This window comes from Hylaeus volcanicus, chromosome 4, assembly GCF_026283585.1.
Source record: "Hylaeus volcanicus isolate JK05 chromosome 4, UHH_iyHylVolc1.0_haploid, whole genome shotgun sequence".
NCBI lineage: Eukaryota > Metazoa > Arthropoda > Insecta > Hymenoptera > Colletidae > Hylaeus > Hylaeus volcanicus.
This window is the reverse complement of record NC_071979.1, coordinates 17,863,941-17,879,770: the sequence shown is the minus strand read 5'-3', so window position 1 is coordinate 17,879,770 and position 15,830 is coordinate 17,863,941. Positions and strand designations below refer to the sequence as shown.

Genomic DNA, 15,830 nt, shown 5'->3' with positions numbered 1-15,830 from the left:
TACTTCAGCTAATTACTTTAACAATATATATATACATATGTATGCATATATATACATATGTATACATACGTATGCATATATATAAATATATATATATATATACATATACAATCAAATATATGTACACATTTCCTATCTTATTTAAGTCATAGAGTATAATTTTTGCGATTAATTAATCCTATGCCAATGGTAAAAACTTACTCAAAGTCAACTTAATGGTAATCATAAAAAATAAGGTAATTGCATCGAGTGATATTCATGGTAATGTATATTTAACATTTTTGATTCACACGTAAAGTAATGCATACCGGACGAAGATTTAACTATGAAAACAAAATTCGATCGATGGAATAGTCCTCTATGAAAATATAACAAATGCAAAGATTTTTCGAATAAATACTTTCTGTAAATGCATGGAAGGTTTCTCAGGGCTACTGCGAGTAACATCGTAACATAAGTGATAATGTAGATGTTTTACTCGTTCAGTTTACCATTAGCCGTTTAGCTATTGCACCACACAAACGAGATATACAATGTTCGAATAGTGGTGGTGTAACTAAGAGGATAGATGATTCCTCGTAAAAAATAAATCGAAAAAATTTTATTCTGCACTTTCGATTTATTTTTTCACGAAGAATCGTTCACCATTCGCATGTAATACCATTGCCAGAACATCCTGTACGATAACTATCATACTAACCTATTGATGCACGAAGTGTCTTATCAGAGACGGGCAAAGTTCTCACCCAGATAATAGATTTCAAGTAACGAATGAAAGATTTCGATTCGTTATTTCTTTTATAAAAATTATAATTCGAATTATACAATCAAATTACGCTTCACGTTGAACAAATAGATCGGTACATAGAGTTTTCATTCGGTATCTGTCGTTCGAATAAAATTTTGCCCATCTTTTGTCTCTCGTGGACAGTCTTTATAAAAAATGAATACACATCGACATCCGTCATTCATGTTACACCAAGTCTCGACCATGCATCTACCGAAGCGTTGATACTTCATTTTTTTTTTCTTTTTTTATATATACATTTTCTACAATTGGCTTTGGCTTTGGCAAAGCTACCACATTTGGAAAAGATGTATATATTAGTCGCTCCAATCTTTATCGGAGGTTGTTACCTCGATATACAAATTTCTATCTCGCTCTTAAATAATTATCAGAACTTTGAGAAATAAACAATGCTGATTAAGGATGGTATATCGATCTTTAAAAGGTTCAGTTGAGATTTCGCCTTGTAGTCTTTGATTTAATCTTACGAATAAACGATAAGCATGGGTACCTCGACCCGCATCCTCTTCCATCTCCTTGTGTAAATGAATTCATCATATAGTTTTCGTATGATGATTTTTTTTTAAATGTATACGATTAACTTTTAAGACGATCTAGTATTCCAGTTAAAGAGACTTAAAATGAAACGAACAAATTAATATTTATCGAACGCTAATTGCGATTATTTCTTACTTTAATCACTATGTTATGATAGTAAGTTACTGCCATTTGCAATAAGAGTTTATCGTATTTTGAGAAACATCTACTAATACAGCGAACACTTTGTTATAGTTTTAGCTCCACCAATAGTAATAATAGATAATTCATTTAAACGAAACGTTCGTTCTATTGTATAAGCTCCTTCATAAGTGTCGATATTTATACACGTGAAATGCACATGCACCTTCGTTGACGTAAAATATTTTCCTATATGATGAATTCAATCACCATACATAATTACTTTCTTTATGTAACTTTCCTCATTAGAGTTGTGATTACGAACGTAAGTGAAGTAATATTTTAAAGACAAGAACTGGGATATGTATAGTATGTACATAAACGTATTATTATTATCATATATATCAAAACTCTATGTTCAATTTCTCTTTGTTGTTATATTAATAACGAGTCAACATAAAAAAATATGATATCACGTATCAACAGTCGCCCTTCCTTCAATCGTTTTGAAAAAATGATAAATACTGTTACATATTTATATCATGCCATACTTTATTGTATCAGTGTTTACATTTGTACAGTAAATGGTTTGCATTAGTTGCGGACGACATTAAATACTTGATAGTATCTTTGTCTTATCGCTAAATTCTTTCGCCTTCTGTGCATTATGTTATTTATTTTCTATAACCTCGTGTGGTTATTGTTAAAGATGCAAATAAGTGGATCTGTAAAAATTTCAAACACGACAAGGTATTTCTCCGTTTCCATTTGTACCTACTCCCAATTCAATTTTATATGTAAATAATAGTAATCCAACAAACACCATGAGCCATATTTTCATGTGTTACCGAAAGATTAATATTACGTGAAAGTTTCAACCTACAACATGTTAAGAGCAAAATGAAATAAATCATGAGTATATCTACGAGTAAACTTTTTTAATAAAAACATTACCAGAACTGTATATTATGTTTTGTCATAGATACATTTACGTATTACTCTTCATCGGAGTGGGCGGTAATTGAGTCATTTCGTTCCAATTAATCTCGGTGAAATCAATTACGATTCTTTCGTTTTTCGGAATATATTGTCTACGGGAAAGTATTACAAGTTTCAGACGTTCTCGTTGGTAAATTTTTTACGAATAGTTTATTTTGAATAAATTTAAAAGCAAAAGTTTATTTAGAAACTTGTAATGGGAACTACCTAAAACTAACCCAAATCATCGAAATACCTGTATTCAATGCCTACTGCATCAAACATTTTCTTTGCAGCAATAGTTTCAACTTTATGTGCATGTTTATCTGACATATATACAACTACCTTGATACCAGATTGTATTATTACTTTAGCACATTCATTACATGGAAAAAGGCCAACATAAATGGTACAATTTTTAACGTCACTAGAATTTTTGTTTAAAATAGCATTAACTTCCGCGTGACATACTGTAAATTTTTCGCCATTATTGCAACAATATAATTACATTGCTTATTTGTTTAAAAACTACCCCTTTTACCAGACTCAAACTTACCATAAAGATACTTTGTATCTAAAGAGGTGGAGATACCCTTTGTCCAAGGAAAATCATTGTCATTGCAACCAGTAGGCATACCATTATAGCCAATGCCTACAATTCTTTTTTCACTGTTAACTATGCATGCACCAACTTGAGTACAAGGATCTTTACTACGTTGTGCAGACAAGAAAGCTGTTGCCATAAAATATTCATCCCAATCGAGGTAGGATGTTCTTTTATTGTTAATGTCGCTATTAAAAAAAATATATATGTATATGTACTCGCACTTCGTTTATTGAATAAGTTGTTAACAATTATGCATAGGTATTATATACCGTTCAGAATTAATTTTTACGGCAGTGTGGTTTTCCGTCATTATAAATTTTATTTGTAAAAAATATACAGGTATGTTTACTTATACAAGATACGTCTATCGAAGCCTCGTGTTAGACAGTATAGCCATCTAGTGATAAGTAGACCCAACTAATCTTGCATATTTAGTCAGCACCATCAGTAGTAAAACGTCTAAGTTTATAGGTAAATAGCTGCTACTATTATCACTAGATGGTATCTTCTAGTGTTCTACCTTCTTCCGATACTGCAGTTATCTATATATTCTATTTTATTTTGCATATATATATATATATATTTATAATTATCAATTACAAATACATATAAATATATATAAAGAGAGAGATTTTTGCGACACTCTATTATTTACTATAATTTCGTTTTCTTTATAAAATCTTAGTTCTAAAGATTTTTATACAATAAAATCTGATTCAAAATATGTTATGCTACGAAGGAATAATTATATAAACGTTCGTGTCAAAGAAAATTTGTACTGCAGATGTAACATAAAAAGGCAAATATGATCAGTGCAGTTTGATCGCTATCGAACCGATTTCGAAGACGGACTATTCAAAAATAGCTCCCTATCGAAGTATAATCAATAAATTCTGTAATAATCTGTGCATGGCAGAGCCTGGGACAGAGTTTTTAGGCACGGCATCGGTGGTTCCTGGCACCGATAGATCATCGTTTCTATCTTAAATCCATTTTATGCGAAGTTTTGCTATCGTCATCCTAAGCTTGTTACCAAGATAATAAACATGCCACTATTGTTCCATTTCAGACCTCCATCACACACCTGCATAATTTTATAAAAGAAAAATTATTTGTATGTAGAAAGGATAACTTTAAATTTATACATCCTTCTTAATTATCACTCTGTAAGTGCTACTTTAATTTTTTATTTCATATAGAATATAAGTTATATAATTGTATTCCAAAGAAGACAATAGTTAAATAATCGAAACGTCGACTGTACATTTTTTGGAAGTTTTAGCAGTGTTAGAAATTTACTGCAAGCGTTGCTCATTGGTCGATTTACATATAATTGCGAATGAAAATTTTGTCCTTAATTATTTGCATGTTCAACGCGTTAATACGTTTGGAACCCCAAGCTTCTGAAGGCTTTTTCAAACGTCAACTACGTATACGAGTATACTTGGGCGCGGCACTATAGACACGTTTTTCAACCCTTAAGTATACTTAGCGGTCCCTGTAAAAAGGGCTAATAATTCATGGATTACGACACCTTTTGCATAATCTGGAGGCTTTAATTAGTTCTTGCTTTTCCAAAACGACGAGAATTTTCATTATCTTCTTACATTTACCTATTGTATACATGTCTGTATTTTATACTTTACAGGTCTCTTCGTTGTAGTCAATTCCACTTGTAAAGTCAATAACACTTCCGTAATTGCTGATTTAATGTACAAACGGAACAAAATAAAAAACGCCACTCGAGGGAGCAGCACGTGGAAGCTACGATTAAATGCATCGTGCGTGAAAAAAACTCAGAGGGTGTAAGGTTCCCCGAGGAGTAGCGTCACGATCCTGTAAATTATTTTAATATTATAGCATCACTACTCGCCGGAAATAGCTTCATTTCGATATTTCCATCTCGTTTCTAATATTTTTCATCGGAACAAATTCTAAATTTATCGTGTACCGTGATTGCGATTTAAATCTCAGGAATATTTAAATAAAAATATTCCACGTAAAAATAAATTCGAGTCAAAAGATACGAGTCATTCATTATGAAAGTGGAGTAAGTCCATTTATCTTTGACTTACGATATGAAAGGTTTTGCATTCCAATCGACTAGAAAAATTGATAAGAGCTAACTGGGTCGTTGTGTGTTCTTGGTCATCGCTGATAAGTAAAATCAGGTGTTTAAACAATATAGACGTCACCTGAAGATAAATATATTTCTGATGACCACAAATGGGCTCGGATCACCTTTGTAATTACCGAATTAGTATCTGTTCCGGTAATCTTAGCTTACAGTTGCACACAATACAGTTTGCAAAATGTGTTGCATACTTTCTTCTAGAATTAACCAGGAAAATCTGATGTTGCAGGGATTTAAAGCGTGTCGGTATCGACGCGACGAGAGCAAGGAAAATCGAGTTACAGAGGCGACGACAAGACTCCAGCGACGATGCCAAAAGTTGGTCCAGAGAAGGAGGAGGACCTGGAGGATGATATTCCTGGCCAGCAGAGAACGGCGAGAGTATTGATTAAGGGGTTCGTCGGGAGGGATCCTCGCAGTCGAGGGGATTTCCTCTCCGAATGCACGGGGGGATGAATGGGAGTGGGGGATCGGCGGGGTGGTTCAAGAGCCGACTGCGGGGGTGTTTGGCCGACGCAGTTGTTCCTGGATTGCACGCAGTCGGCTGCGTGTGCCAGCGCATGCTCGCCATCTACGCTTTTGCACGCATGCACGTAACTTTTACGTGTATTTACAGTGCACGGTTGTCGAGCCGATACGCGCTGCTCTGCTCTGGCCTGCACGTGGCGTTCCCGGTTGATCGACGAACAAAAGCAAAGGGGAACTTTCAGAAGTTCAATAACGAGAAAAAAAGAAGAGCGCATCCCGAAGGAAAGTGCGCAGCGTCCTCGAGCAGAAACCTTCCTTCACCGGGTCCTCGCGCGAAACGTAACCTGTCCTCTTCCAAATCGCATCTGCAGCGAGGAAGTTCTTTCAAACAAGTGTTCAATCCTTCGTGCGTATAGTATTTTGCTTTCGACCTGTACGTAGTCAGAGATGGGCTTTACTTACGTTTGTCCCATTGATCAGTCAAATTTTTGTTTGGCCATTCTAAAGCATTCCTGTCCTAGTAAGTTAGCTCCAATTTTTATTCGATAGAAACCAGATAAAGGGTAACTTATCTTTTTATTCGTTAATCAGAGTTTTTATCTTGATAAGAATTTCATTGCTCTAGTCTTGTTACAATATTTTAATCTCAAGTTGACAAAAAATTAGTACTGTAAATGTTAGATAACTCAGTCGGCTCGAAAAGAAATTTACACGAGTATACCAATGGACGTGTTAAACGAACTCATTTTCTATATTCCCTATCCTCTTTTTCTCATTTTTCCAGTGTGAAAGGGCCCTTAATCGCCTAAGTAAATAAGCAAATTTTGCCCATTTTTGCACATAGGGACGCACAATAGTTTCAGGAGCAGACTTCCCGGAGAAACGGCGGGACGCTCGTCTGTCTCGACAACGTCTCCTTGTCGCTCTCCATTTTTCCCCGTTGGTTCGTCTCGCTTCCGCGACGCCGTCGTCCCCTCTCCACCCTCTCTTTCGCGACGACCACAGGCAACAGAACCGGCACCGGCAACGAAGGGCTGCAGTTGCGATCGGATGATCGACGAGTGCGCGTCTCTCTTGTTTGTATCGCTTGTAACTATTCGCTCGGTATGTCAGGTGGTATCTCGAGTCTCGCGAATTGTCAACGGTGAGACGAAACCGCAACATTGGAGACGAAGGATTGCTGGGGGAGCAGAAACGAGCAATGTGTACGGAGACCAGCTGGGTAAGTGGTGCAAAAACGATTTCCTATTATCACTCGAATTCGCTCGCGTCGAGATGCGGCGTTAGTTTACGTTCGATTCTGAGAAATAGAGGAAACAGCGAGGAAGCTCATAGAGCCGTGTTGATAGTTGTGATTGCTCTGTGAACTTGGTTCTTACTCTTAGGAAAAGATGGTTGTTCGCTTCTTATTGATGTTTCGGAGCAGACGTACAGTTTCGTTTCACTTTTGCACGAAAGTTAGAAGAATTTTCAGTCAACTTTATCGGAGTAATATGGAAATGTAACTTTTCTCGATAAGCAAATATAATCTTGTAATAAAATGAAATATAATATTTTCAATTTTGCGTCGAGTTAACTTGAAACCAACGTTTCATTCAGATTAAACAAGGTGACACGAGGGGTCCACGACCCACGAGATTCTCCATTCTGACTCGATCGATATCGGTGTCTGAATTGCCAGTAATTAATCGTCGAGTGGCACGATTACACTGTTACTTGACGTCCAAGTGGCAACGATAAGTACGACTTGCCCTACGGCCATCACCCTTCGTTTGTGTGATAAATTGTTTAACGTGAATTGAATGCAATTGGAGTGAATTACGAACCTGAAACGGGCAAATTTTTATTCGAGCGATGATCGGTGTTTATTCGCGCAACATTCGTTCGAATAAAATAGAACACATATAACTTCATTTGATAATACAAATTATACTTTTTATCAACAGACGATTAATTTCTTATTAACTATTCAAAATTTGTATTCAAACGAGAATTTTGCTCATTTCTGCGAACTGCCAAAGGATAATGAAACCTATGGAAAGTCGCGTATTCCAGAGTGTGTATGTTACGGGAAGACGACGTATAGTGTTATTTATGTTTCGTGTTAATGTTTGCTCGTCGTTGTCACGCGTGAATAGAAACCGCAATCTCGTCCCCACGTGCTTATCCATTATTTGAACCGGAGCCTCGTGGTACTTTATTAACATTCGTTGTTGGCGAGTGTTTACCTCTTCGATAGGGGGATAACGCATTGATTGATAATGATTGTCATCGTTTCGTCACTCATTATCTGCCTCGAGACGTTGATTCGTAATGTGCACAATGACTGTTGCGGTTTAAGTAGAAAGAAACATCGTGTCGACGAGAAGGAACTGAAATTGAAATGATGAATATTAACCCTTTGACCACGAGCAGCTTTTTGCTGGAAATTCTAAGAGGCGTAGAGGTATGAATTTGAAAAAAATATCAGCTTATGGGGAACGATAAGACGGAACTTTTTTATATGTATAGTTTATTCATAGGACGTTTAGTTTCAAAAATAAAAATTAAACATTTAGATGACATTTTCCCTTAAAATTCAGTTTTTGCAACGAATTTCTAATTTTTCAATTTTTATTTTCAAAACTAAACGTCCTATGAATAAACTGTAAATATAAAAAAGTTTCGACTTATCATCCACCCAATAATCTGATATTTTTATTTTAGATTGATTTATCGAATGTAACCGTCTTTCGCAGTCAAAAGATTAATTTACTCGTCATGGGTTGAATCGAATACGAGATGCTCGAGTGCGCCCTGGTGATCGATGTAGTATGGTACCTTAAGTTTTGATGTATACATATGTTCGTAGTGACACTCTAGTTGAACACAAGCTATGCAAATTTACTTAGGGGACAGGGAATGTACTAATGAAAAACGTACATATTCTGCAAATAGAATGTTGCATCATTGTAGCGATAGAACTGTTTCAAATATTCAAGTTGAGTCTTTGAGCTATTCAATCGTAATATTCGAAATTCTGTAATTAGGAGTTCTGGATATTCGAGTCAAGTCTCAATCATCTCTGAAGTAATTGTGTATTCAAAATATTCTTATTTGAATTACGTACTTTAATTCGAATTGTATCCTCAAAGAATAAAAATGGGCCTCGAGATAGCTACCCCAGACAAGGTCCCATAATTCAGATCATGAATGAAAATTTTGCACAAAGAGTAGGTACAGTTCCACGGTCGTCTTCACTGGCACAGTAAAACGATTACCTTTCTTTTCGGTTGGACGCCACGCAAACGGCGCAGCGTACTATCGGGCGTACGAAGCCTAAATGGCATTTCTTGGTGTGCGCGGTGCGACGTAAAGTCATTAAAGAATTTCTAAGGCGTCGGACAACGGCCTGCTACTGCGAGGCTCATTGCTCGTATATCATATCTACCACGTTTGCTTGGTGTACGTGAAACAAGTACACGAAACTTCGTCCTCTTCTGTAATCGAGGTTGCCTTTAATGCGGCCGCCTCTTGTCGCTGATAAACTACTAGGACAAATGTTCGACGAGTGGTCGCGCTCGCTTGGCAGAAAATTGAAACCAAGCTTGCTCCTAACTGCACCACGTTTATTCTAATCCTACGACGGGGGACGTTGACTCCAATTGCCTCATTTTTCAATTTTGAACATTTGCGGAGTCAACGAGAGACGTGGCGCAAGTTTACTGCTTACCAAGTAAACGGTTCCCTCGCGAGGGTGTGCGTATCTTCGCCACAAGCGTTCGACTTTTTGCTTTAGTATCGATAAACTTCAAAGTAAACTCTTGTTTCACGACATTAAAATAAGGCAAAACGAAATTACCCTTCGTACAAAGTACATTATTGGATTTACTTCAAGTCCTGTCGGGTGGAAGGTTTCGTAACTTTTTAATACAGCGAAGGGAACTTGTGCAAAGTGTATCGTTGCTGTTTTCAAACTGAAATTCGAAACTCCACTCGTGCAGTTGTTCAGCTTGCATAAATTCGATTCAGTTTTTATTAACATCAATTTGTTTAAAATGCAAGTGTGGGTTTGAGGAATCTGTCTCCTAGGACATTATGATATCTTCTGATTGGAGTATTATTGTACCAGACTAAATAAGTTACAAACATTGAAGACTGATCCTTGTGTGACAGTGACGAATTTAAATTAAAGAAAAGTTAAGTAATTCGTTGGTATTCTCACTGATAGAACGCAGGACTAATTGATTCTTTCTTACTTCGTCAGCTCTTTCACCACAACCGAAGTATGCACAAAAGGTATTCAATTACATTTTACACGGATACAATCGCGCTTCGATGATTCATAACGATTTCATTTTCATTAGCAACACGGTGTCATCTAAATATATTCATTCATATACTGAATGGAGACATTTTGAAACAATTTTCTTGGAAACAATGCAATTACTCAATGAGAGGCTTTCAGACAATCGATTGCTTAACGTATTCCCTTGAATGATTGGTCATACGAGTATTTAATCCACCGAATAATAGCAATAATAATAATAATAATTTAAACTTTGAGGAACACTGCCTTCGTGCATTGAAATTACGAAATTTTTCGCCGACGAAACCTTTCTCGTGTTTTGAGATAGTTGACCAACCACGATTGAAGTTTTAAAGTAAGAACGCACGTTTACCATAAAAATATCTCGGTATACGGTCGACGTAGTCACGACTTTGAATGGTCTCGTTCCTGGAATGCCTGCTGCATGCAAATAACAACAAACGCGTTCACGGTACACGTCGATAAAACGATGGTGATTGGAAGTTCGTGTAATGCCTGTTTGACGAGCAGACAGATAACGTAGATTCGATTAAAACAAAAGGTTTTATTCATAGTATCCGTATCATGGACACTATGGTGTTAATTGATAACGTTAAAAATATAAACATAACAAATGTGTGTGTGTATGTAAACCATACTCAGAAGAAGGATCGAAACAATTAATGGAGAATTGAAAGAAACAAAAATTATTCTGAAGATGATTGTGAATTTATGCCATTTTGGAATTCATATCATTAGTGTTATCTCTTATCGTGTATTTACCTAAGATGAAGAAACGAGAGACTTATCCTTTCACCGGAAGCGCCAGCGACTCCCTGAATCAAGTGTTATTTGCACGAATAAAAAGGAGCGAATTATTAATTCATGAACTTTCGCGGCGCAGCTTTTAATCGTAACTTCTAAATTCTGTTGCTCGCATCACGAGGAATTCCTCGTGCGATTAGTGGAACGTTCTTTACCATAGCACGTACACACACGATCTCGCGATGGTCACGCTCCAAAACTGTTACTTATTACTTCAATCTTATTACGCTAACGGAGCATTACCGCGCTTTAGAATCACTATTTCTCCCCGAGTCCCCAGAGGCCAGACACGAGCAAACATTTTATTCGATTAATAAATAACGAACGGGACGCCATGTTTATTCGATGGAGGCTCGACCACGTGCTCGTGGCATCGCGTTAAATGAAAATTATACAAGCATGATTTCGACTTTCCAATTTTGTGGAAAATGTAAAACATGTAAATGAGTTTAATGGACTATTCGATGAGCGACTGCTGTTTTCCATTTTTGCATACTTCAAATTCCTTTGGCTCAATTTATTTCCAAGTTACGAACTAAGTTGTGATTATGTAACATTAACATGAACTTCAAATAACATGAAAATAATTTTTAGTAAACTTTTTTATCTACGTATATCTATTAGGTATGTCATAGTGGTCACATGATCTGGGTTAAATTCGGGGTTTTCTAGAGCCATAGAGAGAAAAGAAGATTTACCTATGGTTAATACAAAATAACTGCTTTATAATACGATGCTAATGCTGATATAATGAATTCTTATATTAACTGTAGGTAGATAAATTACATATTTCCTCCAGCTCTAATGAGAATTCTCATTTGAAGTCAACGATACACATTTCTGGTCTGTGCTCTCTGTGCTGGAAATCCAGAAATTAATAATCTAGGTTATTACAAGGAAAGGACCTAATTATCCTTAGCCATTAAAATACATACCCTACGATCTGGAGTATTGGCGTTAAGCCCTCTATTGGTTTGTAATGCCCCATAGCAACATTGTACATAGGGAACCACAGTTCAAATATTCCCCTTAGTCCCATTATCATTTCTCGGGACAAGCCAGCTCTTCGTCGGTACTTGACAGTGGTTCTCAACTGTAATTTAACATTGTAATAGAGATATCTAACGGTTTTGTCATGTAAAGTTATTGCTGCCGAACGATAACTAATTGGAACAATATTAATATTCGAAATTAGGTTTGCAATGGATTGAGCAAGTGGCATGAAGTGGTATTGGATAAATATATTAAGTACCATTTTATTTTAAAGCTATTTTGAAAGATATTTGAATATAACAATTGGAAATTTTCTTTAAATAATACTTGTTCGGCCAGATTTGAGATGAAGCATCTTTATTGTGTCGTAACGGAAGCTGTACCTTCCCATTTATTCTAGGGACGATATTGATCACGAGAAATACATGGGAGGACCACTTTAGGGAGATGAGGAGGTGGCTGGAAAGGTGGGGATAGCTGCTCGACATTGCAAATGCTCTGGAAACTGCTCTTGACATTGAAAAGATTTTCAACGGCATCAGCATTTTTCTTGGCCCTTAACCCATTAATACACGGTGCTCCAAAAATAAGACTGATCCTCGTGTGACAGTGACGAATTTAAATTAAAGAAAAGTTAGGTAATTCGTTGGTACTCTCACTGATAGAACGCAGAACTAATTGATACTTTTTTACTTCGTCAGCTCTTTCACCACGCCTGAAGCATGCTCAAAAGGTATTCAATTACATTTTACACGGACAGACGCGCTTCGATGCCAACTAAATACATTCATTCATATACTCAATGGAGACATTTTGAAACAGTTTTCTTGGAAACAATGCAGTTACTTCAATCAGAAATGTTCTATCTGGATTGAAAATTGAACGTTGGTCACAGATTAAATCTTTGCTCGCGAACCACAACGTGTAGAACTATTCTTCTAACAGGTTAAAATGATAAAGTCATCAAATTGCTCTGTGTAATTATCTTGAATCTTCTGTTTTCCTGTAAACAACGAATGCAAGTGGATGTACAGCTTGCGTCGAGGCTAAGTTTTAATTGAGGTTGGCTTTAATAACAGCATTTCAACTGCAGCTTGCTTCTTAAACAACCTACGTCGTGTTTTATTCGGATCGTATTCGTCCATGTAGTAAATAATGTGTTGGTAAATAAATTATCGAAATAGAAAGTCGCCCGTTTTCTCTGGAATGATCGATCCGCAGACCTATGTTCACTCATCATTTTCTACTCGGTTTAGTGAATATTACCAGCGCAGTTTCTAAACGTGTTTCAAAAATACTCTGTATAGATAGCACATGTTGTCCCACTTCTGGGACACTCTTTAGACCGTCTATTTCCAGGAAGAGTTTATTACTGAATTTCTTAATGAGAATTTATATTAAATTTTACTGTGAGAATTTTACTAAATTTCTCTATTGAATTACCTTAAATTACCAACAAGATTATGTGTCTGAGACTTGCACCAAAAATGTTCAATATAATTAATTATGGGTGCAATGAATGATTGTTACCAAATTCGTAAAGAAAATCAGTAATATTAACACCTACGTCAGAAGCTGTAATATTGAGAGCCCCAAACCAATCATTACACGAAAGAGTACAAGTATTTCCTGAACACATTGCAAGATGAAGAGCATTTCGTGGCCATTAAAGTTTGGGGAACGCTGTTCTGGATGGTGATTGATAGAAGCAATCACGTTCGAGCGGGGTTTAAAAGGATTCAATCAGCCTGGACGGGCCGTTGATTGTTATAAAGTGTAATTTTCTCCCTTCTGGCTTCCACCTAGTTCCCTAGGGACCTATTAGATGGCTGGACGGGGTCGTCCGTTCTTTTATTTACGTATTCAGCGACGCTTCTGTCAGGAAACGCGTTCTCCGTTTCCTTTTTCTCTCCAGTTCCTCTGCGCGCGGACTGGTCGCTAATAACTCGTGCATCTAACTACTAACGTCGTTAGTAGAGAAGAGCAAGCCTAGTGGCTACTATGCGCTGGTCAAGCCACGCAGAAACACCATAGTCTTGTTGGAACGGTAATTGGAGAGGCACGCTCTGTTTATGCGATTTAATTAGCCCCCGGGGAGCCATGTGATTTGTACATCGTTGGATTCCTTCGATCTCTTTCTTACTGACTGACATTGAAATAAAAAGTACAACGTACGTGTTCTGGATCCGCCGAGAGATTCGTCGGTTAATCTCCTGCGCGCCTTTCTATGCTCCTGAAATCGAACTCGGTGGAGGATCCTTGCAACCACAATTTATTTTTTGGTAATTTTTTTAGGGGTTGTATATAGTTGGATACACCAAAAAGATTGTTTTAATAATCCTTACTATATTTCATCTTGGATACTTTCTTCTATTGGTTTAATTTTTACAGTTAGACATCCTGGAAGAAAGCTATGGAGAGTAATAAAGGTGAAAAAAGATTATTTACTGCAGGCCTCGTCGACGAAATGTACGAAGTTTTATGTCGATACCTTAATTCCTCGTGACTGGTTTACAATATTCGATCGACAGATGTTTTACAATGAATTCTTTATCCTCCGAGCGAGGGGGATTATCTTAGGTCGTCGAAGATCGAAAGAATTAATAGGCTTAGAGAAGGGAAGATTTTATTGTGGGCTCTAGACCTAACTGTTTTGGTTCTAGCAGGTAGTCGTCCCTGATCCGGGGAGGACTAACTGCAAGGTATCTTGAGACGAGTAGGCCATCTCGAAGAGAAATCTTCTGAATACAAAATCTGGAACAATAACATTGTTCCCCCTCTAATATTGTGCACCCTTCCCGGCTAATTTACGACACCGCTATATTTTCTTCGGCGACTGTGCTGTGCACTCGTTGTTTACGTACGCGCGAGTTTTGCCAGCCGCGTAATTCTCGGATGCGTGGGTGGCGGATTACGCGGGAAGATACTGTCGCTAGGCTGATCCCTAAAAGGAACCGACAAAGTCGCGTGGCGGCCACAGGGAGAACGTGATGAAAGCGATACCTGGTAGATCCGCCGGAAGCACGGTATTTCGTATTACGTTATATCTTGTTCCTTTTAATCGAGGAATCCGCGGACAACGTACCCTCGTCTCATGTTTCATCCTCATTCAGAATACCCCAGACAAAAATCGACCATAACGTAATGACACCCTCCCATCGATTACAATTTTAGCCATTTATTGGACAAATCGATTAACTCCATAAAACAAAAAATCGAGAAATGCGATGAAATAATGTACAAATAATAATAATAATAATAATAATAATAATAATGCGATGTAATAACGTTTGTCGCATAATGGTATCAATCTTTATTATGCAGGAAAGTTATTATAAATACAAAAAGTTATAACTATACCAAGTGCTTTGACACTTGAATTTAAGATTTTTCAAAAAGTGGAATTAATCGATTTGTACAGTAAACGGCTCATTTCTTGTGATGAATTTTCGATAGAGGTTTATCTATACTAATATTATAAAGAGGTAAAGTTTGTTGGTCTATTTGTATGTAAGGGATAATTTCGGAAGTACTGATTTAAAAATATTTTTCTGTAATAGAGAGCTACACTATCCCTAAGTAACGTAGGCTATGTTTTATTTTGATAATCATTTATGAAAGTTGCTGAAAAGTGCACGCTTCCTACGAGTTCTCCCAAATCCAATTGAAGACGCGTCGTTTTACTTGTTTCGTTATACGTTGCTCGCGATGTGTCTTGAGAGACAAAAAGCAGGTCTTCTTGAAGATTTACTCGACTGCTCTAATTAAGGGTTTTCCTTCCACGAGGTAGTGAAAAGAAGCTTTTGAATTTAGCGCGACGAACGCTGAATGCAGCGGGCGAACTGGACCGCGTCAATGAAACGTTTCCCCAGTGAACTTCTCGTCTCTGTGCACACTTTCAAACAGGAACATTCTTTGCTAAATAGACGCCACGCTCGAGGCGAGATTCACGCTGCCTGACAAGCGCGAAGGAATTTAAAAAATTAAATTTCAAAAAGAAAAATTATTTACACCGGTTTACCTTATTATTATGTTTTTAGCACACGTTATATGGTGGATATAAATCCACATT

General features: G+C 36.9%; 2 protein-coding genes across 4 annotated transcripts in view; one reads left to right on the top strand and one right to left on the bottom strand.

Annotated features, from left to right (window-relative positions):
• Positions 1-8: 8 nt before the first annotated feature.
• LOC128874577 (deoxycytidylate deaminase) lies at positions 9-3,441 on the bottom strand. Of its 2 annotated transcripts, none has more exons than XM_054119418.1 (5): positions 3,320-3,441; positions 3,000-3,235; positions 2,700-2,913; positions 2,420-2,556; positions 9-2,344 (listed from the first exon to the last, which is right to left on the bottom strand). In XM_054119418.1, exons 1-4 carry the CDS (start codon positions 3,358-3,360, stop codon positions 2,454-2,456), a joined length of 594 nt encoding a protein of 197 aa, XP_053975393.1. In that variant the 5' UTR covers positions 3,361-3,441; the 3' UTR covers positions 9-2,344; positions 2,420-2,453. The 2 variants fall into 2 exon arrangements, with proteins under 2 accessions (XP_053975393.1, XP_053975394.1); XM_054119419.1 differs by having other exon boundaries at positions 2,452-2,556.
• A 3,221-nt stretch (positions 3,442-6,662) lies between these two features.
• LOC128874940 (growth arrest-specific protein 2-like) overlaps positions 6,663-15,830 on the top strand; it is a 36,007-nt gene continuing 26,839 nt past the window's right edge. For both annotated transcript variants that reach the window (XM_054120131.1, XM_054120130.1), the window contains exon 1: positions 6,663-6,874. The gene's annotated coding sequence lies outside the window, so the exon portion shown is untranslated. The remainder of the gene's footprint in view (positions 6,875-15,830) is intronic.

Excerpts from the sequence above, each read along its gene's own strand:
- LOC128874577 (XM_054119418.1), bottom strand. The coding sequence starts at position 3,360 with ATGACGGAAAACCACACTGCCGTAAAAATTAATTCTGAACG. Across the intron at positions 3,236-3,319 it reads GTAAAAATTAATTCTGAACG|CGACATTAACAATAAAAGAA; the intron begins GTATATAATACC and ends TTTTTTTAATAG. Across the intron at positions 2,914-2,999 it reads AGATACAAAGTATCTTTATG|TATGTCACGCGGAAGTTAAT; the intron begins GTAAGTTTGAGT and ends AAAAATTTACAG.